This window comes from Salvelinus sp. IW2-2015, linkage group LG4q.1:29 (genome assembly GCF_002910315.2).
Source record: "Salvelinus sp. IW2-2015 linkage group LG4q.1:29, ASM291031v2, whole genome shotgun sequence".
Lineage (NCBI taxonomy): Eukaryota > Metazoa > Chordata > Actinopteri > Salmoniformes > Salmonidae > Salvelinus > Salvelinus sp. IW2-2015.
In genome coordinates this window covers 69,145,683-69,165,572 of record NC_036842.1, presented here as the reverse complement: position 1 = coordinate 69,165,572, position 19,890 = coordinate 69,145,683, and the positions used below count along the sequence as shown (strand labels likewise).

At 41.2% G+C, this 19,890-nt stretch overlaps 1 protein-coding gene across 1 annotated transcript in view; it reads left to right on the top strand.

Moving 5' to 3' along the window:
* LOC111962437 (peptidyl-prolyl cis-trans isomerase FKBP8-like) overlaps positions 1-19,476 on the top strand; it is a 53,621-nt gene extending 34,145 nt beyond the window's left edge. Inside the window, exons 5-9 of the mRNA XM_023985525.2 lie at positions 3,720-3,937; positions 13,641-13,819; positions 14,041-14,118; positions 18,758-18,892; positions 19,002-19,476. Coding sequence (XP_023841293.1) covers positions 3,720-3,937; positions 13,641-13,819; positions 14,041-14,118; positions 18,758-18,892; positions 19,002-19,088 — 697 coding nt within the window. The 3' untranslated portion in view covers positions 19,089-19,476. The remainder of the gene's footprint in view (positions 1-3,719; positions 3,938-13,640; positions 13,820-14,040; positions 14,119-18,757; positions 18,893-19,001) is intronic.
* The last annotated feature ends 414 nt before the right edge of the window (positions 19,477-19,890 follow it).

Here is a 19,890-nt window from a genome sequence, read left to right as displayed (position 1 = left end):
CAAAGGCCACAGTAACAAAGGGGACATGTTGTTAAACAGGCCAATTTTTCTCTGATGAATTCCCGAGTACACTATCCTCTATTACAATTTACACACAACCACCTTTAGCAAGTTTATCTCAACCAGTGAATTTACCCTAACTGGACCCCTTTGGCACAGTGACCTGCTTGTCTTAGCCTCCAGCCAGCCAGTTTGAGTAGCTATGTTTGTTTTTCAATAATGGTAGTGTATTGAACGGCCTATAATGCAGGCTAGCCTTTGGACTATGAAATGTAGTGAGATAAGAGCAGAAAGGGAAAACTACACAGCAAAGAGAATCAAATCACTATTCTAGTTTGTCTATTTATACATTCTCAGTGATTGTCATATATCCTGGTCAATGGATTTACATGGAATGTGTGACCAGAATGAGAAGAAAATCCCATATGAAGGTGGAATGCAATGACATGAGTTGTTGTGCTGTTTTAAAATAAATCAACTATTCACATTTCCATTAAATAAATATAATGCCTGTGAGGACATGTCAAGAAAGGTGGTGGACAGATTGATGGCAGATCATGAAAGGATACTTCCTCTGTAGTACGCAACAAAAAGGACAAACAACAATACAGTATATCCAACCTATCAAAGCCATTTGGGATTTATTACAGTTTCCAGTAATAGCCCAATTAACTTTGAATGTTTCAAAACCACAGGCAGAACATAAACACATTCACTTTGTGAATACATTCCATCTCACATCTGTGCTTATGGACACTTGCCCAAGACACCGAAAGGGAGATTAACTCTTCGAAGGGTCTTGTCCGATAAATATTGCATGGACCTAGGCTCTGTGGGTTCACCTACAGTAAGCATGGCTGTAATCAAATTCAGCTATACATCTACATATACTAAATCTGAATATTCTACGAGCAGTAGCGGTCAGTTCCATTTAAGATGAGGGAGGGCAATTATTTTCTATTACAGCATATTGGATGACTGTCATTCATATTCCATTCACCCTGTTCAATGTAACATTGATATGTTTAGACTACTACATGATACACAAATCTTCCCTATACCCATCATGAGGTTACTACAACCTGGCATATGAATGAACGTTTAAAATGTACAGTAGGTGCACACAGGTCGAGAGACTAATTTGAGGTGACAGACAGTGATACATGGACAGACAGTGACATTCAATACCGCCTCGGACTGTTGCCTTTAGCTGATATTGGGTGTAATCATTAGTCCAACAGTAGCAAAAGAGAGTCAGTAAGCAGTTACACCGGCGTGCCCCGGTGGCAATAAATTAGTCAAACGAAAAGCTTACCTTGACTTGGAAGAGTTCCAGTGTTGTGTTGGAAAGTCATAGCCAGCTAGCTAGCATAGCATCCCTCTGTTTGAGCAGGGTGTTTCAGTAGGCTAAACTAGCTAGCTGCATTTGCTAGCTAAGTAAGTAAAAAAAATGGCAATCTCTCTATTTCTCTCTTGCTTCTCCTTCATTTTGAAATAAATAAATTTGATCAAAACTGTTCTGTCTTTCTCTCTCTTATAGTCAACTACTCACCACATTTTATGCACTGCAGTGCTAGCTAGCTGTAGTTTATGCTTTCAGCACTAGATTCATTCTCTGTTCCTTTGATTGGGTGGCAACATGTCAGGTCATGCTGCAAAAGCTCTGATAGGTTGGATGACGTCCTCCGGAAGTTGTCATAATTACTGTGTAAGTTTATGGAAGGGGTTGAGGAACATGAGCCTCCTAGGTTTTGTATTGAAGTCAATGTACCCAGAGGAGGATGGAAACTAGCTGTCCTCCGGCTACACCATGGTGCTACCCTACAGAGTGTTGTTAAGGCTACTGTAGACCTTCTTTGCAAAATAGTGTGTTTTAATCAATTATTTGGTGACGTGATTATATTTAGTATAGTTTTATCTATTCATGTTTTACAATTTAAATTTTTATGAAATTCAGTGAGGAGGGTGGTCGTCCACTTCCTTCTCTGAGGAGCCTCCACTGTCTACGAGCTAGTCACATTGAAAAGGGTCAGCATCACTAATGGTGGAGTCTGAAATCTAAACAAAGCTAGTTCTTTTTTTGTCTACTCATCCAAAGCCCCTACTTCCTCCAGTCCCAAGCAAAGAGATCCATCTCATGTTTCCAAGGCCATACTGTAGCTCATCTGCTACATGCTCCTGCATCACATAACACAGGATCTTGTCCCTTGGGTGGAGAGGTGAAAAGGTAACCCGATTCCACCTCCAGATACAGCCACACAGTGACTGGAGCTATACTAATTCTGTTAGACAGACATACATTGTGTAATTGACACAACCTGTTTGAATAATTCATGATCTGACACACCACAGTGCTATCACCTTGCAACAATGACAACTGGACTTATCAGTATCAGGCTTAGTTTCAGACCAATACTTTTTAGAACTGCATTTTCGTATATGATCTCCTACATTTTTTATTTCCATTTTTTGAAAGTGAAGTGAATTTTATTCATTTATTTTGGCATACAGTATGACCTTGGCATACTTAGGAAGCTAATGAATCAGAATGGCACCTGATAATTATGTCTTTAGATTGAATGCTGGATAATAATGAGAGGGGGTTTACCACTTGCACTATAATTAAGCAAGGGCTGTGCACTGTACCTTCTAGATGTTCACATATGGTATGGGAATTGTGGAGCTTTCCACCAAAATAAGTTCCACTAAGTTCAACCTACTGCTCCCTCTGCTAAACATCACCAAATTAAGAGAGCCCATGTCATGCATTTGTGCACACTTCGGAATCAGAGCCGTAACCCAGTTAATGATTATACTCTATTGTGTGCTATGGGGTCACAGGGACCAGATGATCAGCTGGAGAACCAAATTAACGTTCCTTCTGAGTGAATCTTGAGTAAGCTGAAGCAATCAGTATCTCACAGGTGGACCAGATTACATTTCTTGCCTGTTTTGAGGGATTGGAATACCCTCACAAGTTCACAAACCCAAGTACTCATGCTGACTTACATATTAGACTTTAATTCACTGTAGCAACACTGCCCTGGGAGAGAACAGCTGCCAAAAGGAGTGTGAATGGACAGGAATATGAAAAAGCAGAGAGGTCCGCAGAGGCCCGCACACTGAATATGCTCCCAAATGTACCACCATTACTGGACAACACTTCGATCCAATATGACCTGACGAAGATCCATGAAGGATCAAAACGTTGTTCAATAAAGGTGACAAACTGGAGCATATTCAGTGTGTGTACCTCCCTCTTCTTTTTCAAGTATCCTTTATTAGCCAAATACCTTAGTTGTTTAAGGATGTGTGCATGACCACTAACTTTTCAACAGACAGGAATATATCACATTTTAACAGTACCAGTTCCCTATTGACCAGATAGCAGAAATTGCGTGTCTACTAATATATATTGCAGGTGAAGTCACCGATCAATATGTAGTCCAATCAATTAAGATGTAACCAAAACAACGTAAAACTTAGTTGTGATATTGGCAAATGAAGGCACGTGGAGAATGACTTCAGAACAAAGGTTTTTGTGATGTTGTCAAGTCAACATAAGAGCTATTATCTGCACTGACCCAGCATATTTACACACAACGATGTGTGACAATCAAAGATATTTAGACAATGCCTATTGTCTGAGGCTCTCCACATTGCTCCAGTCTGAGTGTGATTGAAGGTTTGTTTATGTGTGTGTATTTGTTTTTTGTCAGGGAGCCTGATATTCCAGCCTGGGCCCCCTTACTCTACCAGCTACAACTCCTGAACATCAGAGAGAAGCCCGACCTCCTGATTCTCCCCATCTCTGACCGTATACGCATCGGCAACCAGAAACGAGAGCGGGGGAACTTCCATTTCCAGAGGGAGGAGTACAGCATGGCTGCCAGGGCCTACTGGATGGCTCTGGACGTCCTTACTACACGCACTAAAGGTAGTCCCTTCCTTCATCACGTGCATCCTGCTACATACACACGCACACATGCACACACGCACACACACACAGCAGTAAACAGATTTTTTACAACTAGCACACTTCAGAAAAATACAGCTTCCACATTTCCAGCACCCAATTGCATGATAGTCTCCTCATGGCTTACTGCTAGTCCATCTCAGCACTAATCATACTATCATAATGCGGAGGCACATCCACCAGAGGTGACTGTCAGGAGAAATGTTATTGTTAATTCTTATGGTAATCAAACCTAATAAACTTTCATGTTAATTCAAGGTCCTTAATCATTTTAATTGCTGGAAAGGCAGGGTGGACCCAAGAGAGACATTTGACAGAAATGAGTCAGTGAGGAGAAGAGCATGGGCTGCCTCTAAATGTATCAATGATGATGTGCCAATGGTTACATTTTCCTCAACACTTAATAAGCAATGAATATATTCGATGCAACAAGACTGTGAATTTTCCGGATGAGCGGGTGAGATAACGCTAAAGAATATTCAGAAATTCAATAGATGGCATATAACTCCATCATTGAATATCTGCATTAGAATTATCACTGCACATCCCAACAGATATATACGTTTCTCTTGGGATTACCACAGTTAGTCATTGCACTACAATGTATTGGCATAAGGCATTGTGTTTTTGTAAAGCAAAGGTTCACATGCTGGGATGGTTTCTGTCAGATAAATAAATGCAACATATAAATAAAACTTGCATCAAAACACTATGTCTCTAGTCACCATTCACACTTGAATACACAATGGCATAACCACACTCCTGGAATCTGAGCGAGATGAATCAACCTGGTCTGTCTCTAGAATATCCTGTAAATCCTTGAATAGCTGCTCCATCCCCCTAATCTAGATCCTAACATAGCTCTGCTAACAACAATCCCTCAAATATCTTAGACTAATGGTAGGCCGTCATTGTAAATAAGAATTTGTTCTTTATTGACTTGCCTAGTTAAATAAAGGTTAAATTTAAAAAATATGTTAAAGAAATTAACTTACAGTGCCTTGCAAAAGTATTCATCCCCCATGGCGTTTTTCCTATTTTGTTGCATTACAACCTGTAATTTAAATGGATTTTTATTTGGATTTAATGTAATGGATATACACAAAATAGTTTAAATTGGTGAAGGGAAATGGAAGAAATAACTTGTTTAACAAAATTCAAAAATATAAAACCGGAAAAGTGGTGCGTGCAAATGTATTCACCCCCTTTGCTATGAAGCCCTTAAACAAGATCTGGTGCAACCAATTACCTTCAGAAGTCACATAATCAGTTAAATAAAGTCCACCTGTGTGCAATATAAGTGTCACATGACAGTATATATATACACCTGTTCTGAAAGGCCCCAGAGTCTGCAACACCACTAAGCAAGGAGCTCGCCAACAAGCAAGCAGCACCATGAAGACCAAGGAGCTCTCCAAACAGGTCAGGGACAAAGTTGTGGAGAAGTACAGATCAGGGTTGGGTTATAAAAAATATCTGAAACTTTGGAACATCCCACAGAGCACCATTAAATCCATTATTAAAAAATGGAAAGAATATGGCACCACAACAAACCTGCCAGGAGAGGGCCGCCCACCAAAAATCAAGGACCAGGCAAGGAGGGAATTAATCAGAGAGGCAACAAAGAGACCAAAGATAACCCTGAAGGAGCTGCAAAGCTCCACAGCGGAGACTGGAGTATCTGTCAATAGGACCACTTTAAGCCGTACACTCCACAGAGCTGGGCTTTATGGAAGAGTGGCCAGAAAAAAAGCCATTGCTTAAAGAAAAAAATAAGCAAACACATTTGGTGTTCGCCAAAAGACATGTGGAAGACTCCCCAAACATATGGAAGAAGGTACTCTGGTCAGATGAGACTAAAATTGAGCTTTTTGGCCATCAAGGAAAACACTATTTCTGGCGCAAATGCAACACCTCTCATCACCCAGAGTATTTCCATCCCCACAGTGAAGCATGGTGGTGGCAGCATGATGCTGTAGGGATGTTTTTCATCAGCAGGGACTGGGAAACTGGTCAGAATTGGAGGAATGATGGATGGCACTAAATACAGGGAAATTCTTGAGGGGAAACCTCAAGAACCTTCCAGATATTCCAGTAGGACAATGACCCTAAGCATACTGCTAAAGCAACACTCGAATGGTTTAAGGGGATTCATTTAAATATCTTGGAATGGCTTAGTCAAAGCCCAGACCTCAATCCAATTGAGAATCTGTGATATGACTTAAAGATTGTTGTACACCTGCGGAACCCATCCAACTTGAAGGAGCTGGAGCAGTTTTGCCTTGAAGAATGGGTAAAAATCACAGTGGCTAGATGTGCCAAGCTTATAGAGACATACCCCAAGAGACTTGCAGCTGTAATTGCTGTAAAAGGCGGCTCTACAAAGTATTGACTTTGGGGGGGATGAATAGCTATGCAAGTTCAAGTTTTCTGTTTGTTTCACGAGAAAAAATATTTTGCATCTTCAAAGTGGTAGGCATGTTGTGTAAATTAAATGATCGCCCCAAAAATAAATTTTAATTCTAGGTTGTAAGGCAACAAAATAGGAAAAATGCCAAGGGGGGTGAATACTTTCGCAAGCCACTGTACCCCATGGCCATTGGCTCAACTTACCCCAAGCCAAACATTTTGATTATATTAGCCCACACAGCTACAAGGACACACTTTCATGCTGTGTTTAGAGAACCCAAATTATGTATAGAACAATCTTAAAAATATCTACTTTGGTTTAGATACAAGTATCATGAAATACAAATCTCTTAAATCTCTTAACACAATAAATGAATTTGACTTGGTCAAAATGTTATTTGCTTACCAGTTTTTCCATAAGGTTTCTCAGACTCCAAGAAAGGATATCCTCTTCCTAAATATTAGGTCCAATTATTATTATTATTATTTTTGTATTATTAATTAATTGTGTGTATAGTTTCCTGGAAACAATGGGTTGTTGAACTTACCCCCTCTCCCATAAACTAAAAGGGCATTGTCATAATTTTCACAGTATTATTCCAAACTCATGGTGTAGACATATACACTGAGTATACAAAACACTAACCCTTGTGTGGTGTTCGGGTCTGTGGGACCCATTTTCAATGTTTACTAAAAGAAAAATGATACAATGAATAATTTATTCAACCTGAGAGTCATTGGCCTCATTGGCCTCAATGAAAACACACTGGACCCGAGCGTAATAAAAGTGTGGAAAATTGTGTGTGTAGGTGAAAACAAGTAAAAATTAAACAAAAATGTTTGCTGTGTACCTTCACTCTGTCTTCCTCCTCCCTGGGCCTGCTGATTCAACATAGCACCAATAACCGGTCTGTCTCCCTGCCTGTCTGCCTGTCTCCCGCTTTTCTCGCACTCTTTACCCTTTGTAGTGTGTGAAACTACACAATGTCTTGCGGGAACCTGCACAATGTTATTACAATACATTATTTCAATACATTATTTTGATACATTGTAAAAATAAAAATAAATGCTGTATTTTCCTACACTCTACTCCAGCCAGGTGCAAATTGGGGGAGGGACACAACAAATAAATAGCTTTGCATGTGTGGCTCCTTACCACAATCAATCAGGAAGGCAAAAATAATCTCTGCTCAGAGGGCCTTAGAAATAATTTTTACAGAGAGAGAAGCTAGTGTGGAAGGAGCGTCTTCCACTCTGGAAGATGAAGAATTTTCCGAATATGAGGATCATGTCTCTGTCAATACGGAGTCTGACAGTGAGTTGGAAGAAGAGGATGAGATTGAAGCTCAGCCAGCCTCAGGACCAGCCCGTCAGCAACCAGCTCAACAGCAGCCTGCAGGAGGAGAAAATATGGATGTCAAAAAACTGTGAAATTGAATGGTGGCTGGCTGAGGTCGAATGGTGAAAATTGAATGGTGAAATTACCCAAGGAATGAGCCACCCCGCATGGCTGCCAATGTGATAAGGATGCAACCAGGGCCGACGAGGATGGCGGTTACTCATGTGCAGGACATAAAGTCTTCTTTTGAACTGTCCATCCCAGACACCATCCAGAAAATCATTCTGGACTGGACTAATTTCGAGGGAAGGCGTGTTTTTGGAGAGAGATGGAAGGAGATGGACCAAACTCATTTACATCCATACTTTGGGGTTCTTATCCTTGCTGGTGTTTTCAGATCCAATAGGTAATCCACAGAATCCCTGTGGGATGCAGGAACTGGCAGAGAACTTTTCAGTGCAACAATGTCTCTGGAAAACTTCCACATAATTTGCAGGATTATCCACAGAGAGACAAGCTAGCTACAATCAGGTCAGTGTGGGACAAGTGGGTGGACAGCCTTCCCCTGTTTTACAACCCTGGCCCAACGTTACTATTGATGAGCAGCTTATGCCATTTAGAGGCCTCTGCCCCTTCAGGCAGATACCATCTAAAATATGGAATCAAGATCTGGGCTGCCTGTGATGCTGCTTCATCATATAGGTGGAACTTGCAAGTGTATACAGGGAAGCCAGATGGAGGAGCCCCTGAGAAGAACCAAGGGATGCGGGTTGTCCTGGACGTGACACAGGGACTCCGTGTCCACAACATCACATGCAATAACTTTTTTACTTTGCACAAACTGGGACAGGAGCTCCTCAAGAGGAAGCTGATGATGGTAAGAACAGTATGAAAAAACAAGCCATAGCTCCCAACTCAGCTGTTGAATACATGGAACAAGTCTATGAATTCCTCAGAGTTTGTGTTCACTGCCTACACATACCTAGTGTCTTATGTGCCAAAGAAAGGGAAAAATGTGGTACTCATGAGTATGCTGCATAGGGATGGGAGAATCTGTGGCAAGGGACATAAAAAAATAGAAATCATAATGGATTGCAATGCCACAAAAGGAAGGGTGGACAATTTAGACAAGCTGGTGACTGACTACAACTGCAAAAGAAGAACCCTACGCTGGCCACTTGTGATATTCTTCAACATCTTGGACATCTCAGCGTACAACACATTTGTCATCTGGATGGCGTTGAACCCAGATTGGAAAAGAGGGAAGCTCCAGAGAAGACAGCTCTTTCTCGAGGAGCTGGGCAAGGCATTGGTAAGACCTCAAATCCTGAGGAGGCAACATATCCCAAGGATCCCAGCTTCTGCAGCCATCGTGAGGAGGATTCAGGAGGAGGATGTTGGTGCCCCATCCACCCGACCCACAGAACCAACAACTCCAATGCCGGAAGTGTGAGTGATGTTGTTGCATGTGTGTGTCCGACTCTCCTACCTTGGCCTGCTGTAACTATATATGTGAGTGAGTGAGTGAGATGTCAGTAAAATTCCTGAACTAAGTGTTTTCATCATTCTAGATTGCAGGACCCAAGAAGGACAGGAAGACACAGTACACATGCATCAAGTGCAATAAATACATTTGAAACACACACACACACACACACAGTAAACCTCTGTCCCTCATGTGGTGTGTAGACCGGCCTTCATTTGTGTATTTATCATTTCCATAAAATACTGTATGTAAAATTTGTCCTTCCAATTTGTTCACTTCAAAGCAATAAACATCAATAGTGATGAAAACCTTGTTTCATTTATTTCAAGATAAACATGATTTATTCCACCCATTTCTTGATTATAATTTAATTTTGTTTTCAAAAATCACATTTTATGAAAACAAACGAATAGCGCTTTTATTGATAAATGTGATCTAGCAGAGGTAAATGGCAACAAAAAAAGTTTCAATTTTTTTATTTGTAATTTTACCCCTTTTTCTCCCCAATTTTCGTGGTATCCAATTGTTAGTAATTACTATCTTGTCTCATCGCTACAACTCCCGTACGGGCTCGGGAGAGACGAAGGTCGAAAGCCATGCGTCCYCCGAAACACAACCCAACCAAGCCGCACTGCTTCTTAACACAGCGCGCCTCCAACCCGGAAGCCAGCCGCACCAATGTGTCGGAGGAAACACCGTGCACCTGGCTCCCTTGGTTAGCGCGCACTGCGCCCGGCCCACCACAGGAGTCGCTGGTGCCCCGGGAGGCCCGGGTGGCAAATATTAACCATGTATGCTGTCTATATTGCTTGTAATTGATATGTCAACATCTAAGTTTTAAGTATTTTTCACGTAAATTGTTATGGCTGTATTGTTTTAAAAACCCAATAATGTCGTGGGTCCATCAGACCCGCAAACATTGGGTGAATAACAAAAACATGAACACTACACTAGGTTTAAGAACATGACATAGACTGACCAGGTGAATCCAGGTGAAGGCTATGATCCCTTATTGATGTCACTTGTTAAATCCACTTCAAATCAGTGTAGATGAAGGGGAGGAGACAGGTTAAAGAAGGATTTTTAAACCTTGAGACAATTGAGATCATGTATATGTGTGCCATTCAGAGGGTGATTGCCTTTGAACAGGGTATGGTAGTAGGTGTCAAGTGCACCGGTTTGTGTCAAGAACTGCAACGCTGCTGGGTTTTTCACACTAAACAGTTTCCTGTGTCTATCAAGAATGGTATACCACCCAAAGGACATCCAGCCAACTTGACACAACTGTGGGAGGTATTGGAGTCAACATGGGCCAGCAATTTGCATACCGCCCCAACAGATCCACAGATTACGCAATCTCTATTGCACTCAAACACTGCCCTTTCCCACCTGGACAAAAGGAACACCTACGTGAGAATGTTGTTTATTGACTACAGCTCAGCGTTCAACACCATAGAGACTTTAAAGCTCAGCACTAAGCTAAGGACCCTGGGACTAAACACCTCCCTCTGCAACTGGATCCTGGACTTCCTGACGGGCCGCCCCCAGGTGGAAAGGGTAGACAACAACACATCTGCCCGCTTCATGTTCCTTGGTGTCCACATCACCAACAAACTATAATGGTGCAAAAACACCAAGACAGTCGTGAAGAGGGCACGACAACACCTATTCTCCCCCAGGAGACTGAAAAGATTTGGCATGGGTCCTCAGATCCTCAAAATATTCTACAGCTGCACCATTGAGAGCATCCTGACTGGTTGCATCACTGCCTAGTATGGCAACTGCTCGGCCTCTGACCGCAAGGCGCTACAGAGGGTAGTGCGTACAGCCCAGTACATCACTGGGGTCAAGCTTCCTGCCATCCAGGACCTCTATACCAGGTGGTGTCAGAGGAAGGCCCTGAAAATTGTCAAAGACTCCAGCCACCCTAGTCATAGACTTTTCTCTCTGCTTCCGCACGGCAGGCGGTACTGGAGCGCCAAATCTAGGTCTAAAAGGCTTCTGAACAGCCTCTACCCCCAAGCCATAAGACTGCTGAACAGCTAAGCAAATGGCTATTTGCATTGACCCCCTCCCTTTTTTTTACACTGCTGCTACTCGTTGTTTATTATCTATGCATAGTCACTTTACCCCTACCTACATGTACCTTCATTACCCCCTGTATATACAGTTGAAGTCGGAAGTTTACATATACCTTAGCCAAATACATTTAAACTCCGTTTTTCACAATTCCAGACATTTAATCCTAGTAAAAATTCCCTGTCTTAGGTCAGTTAGGATCACCACTTTATTTTAAGAATGTGAAATGTCAGAATAATAGTAGAGAGAATGATTTATTTCAGCTTTTATTTCTTTCATCACATTCCCAGTGGGTCAGAAGTTTACATACTCTCAATTAGTATTTGGTAGCATTGCCTTTAAATTGTTTAACTTGGGTCAAACGTTTCGTGTAGCCTTCCACAAGCTTCCCACAATAAGTTGGGTGAACGTTTGCCCATTCCTCCTGACAGAGCTGGTGTAACTGAGTCAGGTTTGTAGGCCTTCTTGCTTGCACACGCTTTTTCAGTTCTGCCCACAAATGTTCTATAGGATTGAGGCCCGGTCTTGTGATGGCCACTCCAATACCTTGACTTTGTTGTCGTTTTGCCAAAACTTTGGAAGTATGCTTGGGGTCATTGTCCATTTGGAAGACCCATTTGCGACCAAGCTTTAACTTCCTGACTGATGTCTTGAGATGAAGCTTCAATATATCCACATAATTTTTCTCCCTCATGATGCCATCTATTTTGTGAAGTGCACCAGTCCCTCCTGCAGCAAAGCACCCCCATATTTCATGATGCTGCCACCCCCGTGCCTCACGGTTGGGATGGTGTTCTTCGGCTTGCAAGCCTCCCCTTTTCCCTCCAAACATAACGATGGTCATTAGGGCCAAACAGTTATATTTCTGTTTCATCAGACCAGAGGACATTTCTCTAAAAAGTACGATCTTTGTCCCCATGTGCAGTTGCAAACCGTAGTCTGGCTTTTTTATGGCGGTTTTGGAGCAGTGGTTTCTTCCTTGCTGAGCGGACTTTCAAGTTATGTCGACATAGGACTCGTTTTACTATGTAGATATAGATACTTTTGTACCTGTTTCCTCCAGCATCTTCACAAGATCCTTTGCTGTTGTTCTGGGATTGATTTGCTCTTTTCGCACCCAAGTACGTTCATCTCTAGGAGACAGAACGTGTCTCCTTCCTGAGCGGTATGATGGCTGCGTGGTCCCATGGTGTTTATACTTGCGTACTATTGTTTGTACAGATGAACGCGGTACATTCAGGCATTTGGAAATTGCTCCCAAGGATGAACCAGACCTGTGGAGGTCTACAATTCTTTTTCTGAGGTCTTGGCTGATTTCTTTTGATTTTCCCATGCTGTCAAGCAAAGAGGCACTGAGTTTGAAGGTAAGCCTTGAAATACATCCACAGGTACACCTCCAATTGACTCAAATTATGTCAATTAGCCTATCAGAAGCTTCTAAAGCCATGACATAATTTTCTGGAATTTTCCAAGCTGTTTAAAGTCACAGTCAACTTAGTGTATGTAAACTTCTAACCCACTGGAATTGTGATACAGTGAATTATACGTGAAATAATCTGTCTGTAAACAATTGTTGGTAAAAGTACTTGTATCATGCACAAAGTAAATGTCCTAACCAACTTGCCAAACTATAGTTTGTCAACAAGAAATGTGTAGAGTGGTTGAAAAATGAGTTTTAATGACTCCAACCTAAGTGTATGTAAACTTCCGACTAAAACTGTAGCCTTGTTATTGTTATTTTATTGTAGCTGTTTTATTTTTTACTTTAGTTTGTCTAGTAAATCTTTTTTCTTCACTCTTATTTTTCTTAAAACGGCATTGTTGGTTAAGGGCTTGTAAGTATGCATTTCACGGTAAGGTATACCTACACCTGTTGTATTCATCGCATGTGATAAATACATTTGATTTGATTTGATCCCTGTGGAACACTTTCTCAAGCATTTCACTACACCCGCAATAATATCTGCTAAATATGTGTATGTGACCAATAACATTTTATTTTATTTGATACCTTGTAGAGTTCATGCCCGACGAATTGAGGCTGTTCTGAGGGCAAAAGGGGGGGTTGCAACTCAATACTAGGAAGGTTTTCCTAATGTTTGGTATACTCAGTGTATATAAAATACAGGACCATCACGTTTTTGACTGCACTAGGCCTTTAACAGTGGATTTGAATAACTGTGGCAAACAAATATACAGATGTCCTTAGTACATCAAATACCCAGTCTCTCCTCCATTCAGTTCCGTTGTAAGTATATAATTCTCCCTGAAACCTAGAAAGACTGGGACTCCCAGCACATATACATGACAATAGCCCAGGTGTGAGAAGCTGTGTGGCCTGTTTCCCCTAGATGGTGGAAGTGCTGTGCTGGTGGAGGGGGAGGAGGTGCAGGACTACCGGGTGAAGTGTCTCAACAACCTGGCAGCGGCTCAGCTGAAACTGGAGCAGTACGACGACGCACTACACACAAGCCGGGATGTTTTGTCCCTGGACCCACAAAATGTCAAAGCCCTCTTCAGGACAGGAAAGGTGAGGGACACACTAACATCACATTACCTGACCTTCAATCCACCTCCATTAGTCTACAGTGCCTGGGGGAATGAATAGTTATATTACATAATCCTATTCAGATATTTTAGATGAGTGTAAAGATTTACTGCAAATCAAAATGTACAACTGAAACATGTACAGTATACTACTGAAGGATGCTGTTGATTTAGCTGTTCAGAGATATTGCAATCTGTTTGCAGCTTCTGTCAGACAAGAGCGAGTATGGTGAGGCCATGGAGATACTGAAGAAGGCTCTGAAACTGGAGCCGTCTACCAAGGTGAGATAGACAGACTATCTAAATGAGCACATCTCTAGGTTCTCACCACCTCCACCTCTCCCTAGCCTCTAACCTGCTAGTGAAATCCAACCCCCCACAAGACACTGTCTCAGCTGACACTAGGCAAGAGATGTATTGTATCATTTTATTTCCATCACAATACTCAACAAGTTCTTAAATCATGTCTGGAGTAGTGTGTGTCTCACAGTTCACCCTTAGTTAACAACATTATTGGGCTATAGTATGTACTAGTATGTACTATAGCCCAATACTGCCAAAGTCAAAGTAATGCCAAAAAAATAAGCCGTTGGGCATCGGGTTGTGTTGTATTTTACAGCACTTAAAGTAGTGGACTTGAATTGGAAACTACATTCCCAGTTGTCACTCTACTTGTCACACAGCATGTTTACTATGACAAACGCTGAGAAACTGAGAATATGAAGACCCAGTCTTGGAAAATTTCCCCCAAAATGTCCCCAAAACGGTGTGTGCTTCAAAAACAATTACGGTAGATTTCGCCTCTGTATTGGTTTAGACTAGAACATGTGGAATGAAATGTTTTCCATGACCAGAAAAAACTGCAGACTGAAAACTCACCTCAGATTTTGAGCATGGGCACAATATAGTTTAGCATAGGAAAGTCTACCAAAGGTATTAGAGCGCAGACACTTTGCAAAGATCATTGTGTAGTGTTAGTTCTATAGCCACAGTGAAGACCTGTTCTGTCTTGCTCCTATTGCTGTCTGCAAAATTCTCTACTCAGCCACAAATATCAGAGCTGTCCGGAAACACTGATATCACACTAATAAAGTAAATCAACATTTTCATTAATTTAACACTTTTAAGTCCTCCATTAGGACTAAAGTTGCAATGAGGGCCTACAGTTAGGTAATAATATCATTATGCCCCCCCCAAAAACTCCAAGTGTTACTTTTTTCTATATAGAAATGTTTGCCCTTGTCTGTATAATTCTGAGTGTTGTGTGTTTGTTTTTAAACCATGCTCTGAATGTGCTTTTCTGTGGCCATCGCCCTATTTGGCTTGACCTGAAGTGTGCACTGGTGGTGGTGAGACACTGTTGTCTAGACAAAACTAAAATATCTGCTGCCTTGGTAATTACACCCTTGCCTTGATGGCGGATAAAACCATCTTTACCCCCAGAGACCTCATTTAGCTGAGTAGGTAAGGAATTGAAAAGCAGAAACATTCTGAATCCAAATTACATATAAAAGCCTTTTTGCACTATCGACACTGACTACCAGAAATATTCCAATATTATCAATCAATCATCTTGATAAGAAAGAACATCAATCTTTTGTTTGACCAGAGCTTTGTCATCAAATCTCATTATTAATTTAAGTCCTATAAAAAAAATCTAACCAGTACTGTAATTTCAGTATCACTAGAATGAACAATGACAATTAGGCTACCGAGACCCTACTAAATACAAAGAAATGTGAAACTAAGTACACTATAAAACACAAGACAACTTTGAGCCATTGCTATCGTTTCAGGAAATCCAACAAACATTTTCTGCAAGTAAGACATTTTATCGAATCTAAGATGGTGTTCCCCCCAGAACCCAATATGAACCCCAGTTGACAATCTCTTGTAGAAAGCTGAAAGACCTAAGCACTTTATTTCCTACTTTTATGCTGCTATACACACAAATGTTGCAAGTAGCTCGAGTACCCTGACTAGGGTATGAGAAATGGAGCTGGGAAGAGGCTCAGAAATCCAAAACTGTACAAAGACTATGCTCAAGGCAAGCCGACTGTTCACCTGCAACAAGGTGCAAGAGATGCAATATACGAATATGCAAAGGGTTCATAGGACTCCCATTATATGTAATAAAATGAATGCAGAATTCTCTGATACCTGCTGTAAGTGTGAGCAGGAAAATGACACCCATGGCCACATGGGAAGATTTCTGGGAAGATGTAGAAACGGAGCTGGATGGCATGTTCAGATGTCCTATAAGAATGGACTCATGGCTATTTGTACTGGGTGTCGTCGGAAACAGGTCCTCACTTACCTTAGCACAGCTCAATCTCCTTAACTCTTTACGGCCCACAAATGCATTCTCCTTAACTGGATAAAAGATCAGCCACCCACAATAAATCAGTGGTACTGTGAGATCTTTAAAGTGCTGCCACAGGAGAAAATGTGTGCTATATTTAGGAACAAGGAAGGAGACCCTATATAATACAGTGGGGCAAAAAAGTATTTAGTCAGCCACCAATTGTGCAAGTTCTCCCACTTAAAAAGATGAGAGAGGCCTGTAATTTTCATCATAGGTACACTTCAACTATGACAGACAAAATGAGAAGGGAAAAAATCCTGGAAATCACATTGTAGGATTTTTAATGAATAATTTGCAAATTATGGTGGAAAGTAAGTATTTGGTCACCTACAAACAAGCAAGATTTCTGGCTCTCACAGACCTTAACTTCTTCTTTAAGAGGCTCCTCTGTCCTCCACTCGTTACCTGTATTAATGGCACGTTTGAACTTGTTATCAGTATAAAAGACACCTGTCCACAACCTCAAACAGTCACATCCAAACTCCACTATGGCCAAGACCAAAGAGCTGTCAAAGGACACCAGAAACAAAATTGTAGACCTGCACCAGGCTGGGAAGACTGAATCTGCAATAGGTAAGCAGCTTGGTTTGAAGAATCAACTGTGGAGCAATTATTAGGAAATGGAAGACATACAAGACCACTGATAATCTCCCTCGATCTGGGGCTCCACGCAAGATCTCACCCGTGGGGTCAAAATGATCACAAGAACGGTGAGCAAAATCCAGAACCACACGGGGGACCTAGTGATGACCTGCAGAGAGCTGGGACCAAAGTAACAAAGCCTACCTCAGTAACACATAGCCGCCAGGGACTCAAATCCTGCAGTGCCAGACGTGTCCCCCTGCTTAAGCCAGTACATGTCCAGGCCCGTCTGAAGTTTGCTAGAGAAGCATTTGGATGATCCAGAAGAAGATTGGGAGAATGTCAGATGAAACCAACTTTTTGGTAAAAACTCAACTCGTCGTGTTTGGAGGACAAAGAATGCTGAGTTGCATCCAAAGAACACATACCTACTGTGAAGCATGGGGGTGGAAACATCATGCTTTGGGGCTGTTTTTCTGCAAAGGGAAGGACGACTGATCCGTGTAAAGGAAAGAAATGAATGGGGCCATGTATCGTGAGATTTTGAGTGAAAACCTCCTTCCATCAGCAAGGGCATTGAAGATGAAACGTGGCTTGGTCTTTCAGCATGACAATGATCCAAAACACACCGCCCGGGCAACGAAGGAGTGGCTTCGTAAGAAGCATTTCAAGGTCCTGGAGTGGCCTAGCCAGTCTCCAGATCTCAACCCCATAGAAAATCTTTGGAGGGAGTTGAAAGTCCGTGTTGCTCAGCAACAGCCCCAAAACATCACTGCTCTAGAGGAGATCTGCATGGAGGAATGGGCCAAAATACCAGCAATAGTGTGTGAAAACCTCGTGAAGACTTACAGAAAACGTTTGACCTCTGTCATTGCCAACAGAGGGTATGTAACAAAGTATTGAGAAACTTTTGTTATTGACCAAATACTTATTTTCCACCATAATTTGCTAATAGATTCATTAAAAATCCTACAATGTGATTTTCAGGATTTTTTTCTTCTCATTTTGTCTGTCATAGTTGAAGTGTACCTATGATGAAAATTACAGGCCTCACTCATCTTTTTAAGTGGGAGAACTTGCACAATTGGTGGCTGACTAAATACTTTTTTGCCTCACTGTATGTGACCCTTTTAATTATCTCTTCACCCTAATCTCACAGATACCCTGAGAAGTGTTAATATAAAAAATGCTGTGAGTCTATGGGTCTTCTGTTGATACAACTGAACTCTGGCCACTTGACTCTTCTTTCTTCTATAGTATTATTGTTCCTCTATACTCCATTAGGGGTATTTTGTATTTGATATACTACAGCCACACACAACAGTCAAATGAATAAAGGCATGTAATGAAAGCTGATTCCAGGTTGAATGAAAAGAAAGATCGTTAAGGGTAATGGAAGATTGTAAGAGAGCAGAGAACTGAAAGTGAATGTTTAAATCTTGTTGTTTTTGTTTACTATCACTGTTTTGTTTGTGTTAGTTGGTCATGTTATGTTTTATGTTACCTTATATCTACATCTATACAATTTGTTTATGATGTTGACTTGAAACAAGGAAAATTAAATAATAAAATATGTATCTAAAAGACAACTTTGGTGAGGGCTTAACAAGAAACTGACATATATTTGTTGTATAATATTGGTTGACAATTACATTTTATGCTAGAAAGATAAACAAAATGTAAGTGTCAAGAATGTCAACATTAGGGGATCTAATTCAAACTGATCAAGTCCAACTATGGCTTGAGCCTGAGATTGTTGCATTTAATATGATCTATGCTACCATCTACTGGTCAACTCCTATACTACAACCTCATTCTCAATGACAATCCAGCTAGCATAGTTCACTGCTAAAATTCTAAATTGTATTGTATAAGATTATCCTTTATGAATACACACCTGACACCCCATCATTAATTTTGTTTCACAGTGAGGTTAAAGGTAAGTGACTACAGTCTGTCTCTTTCCCTTCCCAGGCCATCCATGTTGAGCTGTCAAAGCTAGTGAAAAGGCAATCAGTAGGCAAAAACACCCAGAAGTGGCAAGCCAAACCTGCCCAGCTCCTTGGAGACAATATTGCCCCATTTCTGACTCCTAACAAGAAGCCACCTGTAAGCCACTGAGAACTTTCCCTGAGTGAAATGTTTCAGTTGAATTCAGTTCACAAGTAGGAAAAAAACATTTGACTGTTTTTTGACATTGCGTCACTTGGTGTTTCAGGGAATTTCATGGAAGTTCCTGCTTGGTGCTCTGGTGGTGGCCTTGGGCAGTTTAGTGACGTCAGTGGTTCTGACTGCAAGAAACTGACGTCCTCTGCAAAGGAACTGTCCAGCTCATGAATAGTAAACTGACTTGTGTCTGCTGTGAATAATAAATAAACTGCACTGAACTATGGAAAAACCTGTATCAACGTTCACTGACATACTGTAGCAGCACCGACATTTGCACCACAGATTGTGTTTATTTAAGTGTAACAGAGTAAACTAATGGCACTTCTTCCGAAGAATGTATGCAATGTCTTTATTTTTTATTTTTTATAAAACAGCTTTGTGATGGAATCCATTTTAGTACCAAACTCAGACTGGAATAGTCACATGGGTAATATGTCTTGTATGAATGAGGGGCTTCTGTAATATCAGGATATATGTGTCTCAATAAACTGTATCTATGTCAATGGAAAATCGAATAAATAAAAGTGTACCGTCTGTTGATACAGAAACAACATCAGTTAAGCTGCATACTTTAATAGCTATATTCCAGTCATTACTTATGAAGGACAAATAATGAAGAGAAATTATAGATAAAACGTATCGGTTCTCATCGGCCATTGGACATTACACAACCATTACACAAGTTGGAAATCACAAAACAATGAGTGGTTTGGAAGGAATCAGTGACAGTGGCTAACTCTGCAAGCAATCACTATCCTGCTGTTCAGTGGAGTGGATGTGTGGTCCCAAATCTGGGATTAAGGGGTTAATGATGAACATTCAAAATTGGCCATGCTGTCAATGATGCATGATATGTGCAGCGCTCAAAACAACTGTTAACTCGGAACTGCGGAAACTTGACTTCAGTGAGTTCAAGTCAACTGGGTAATCGGGAATAA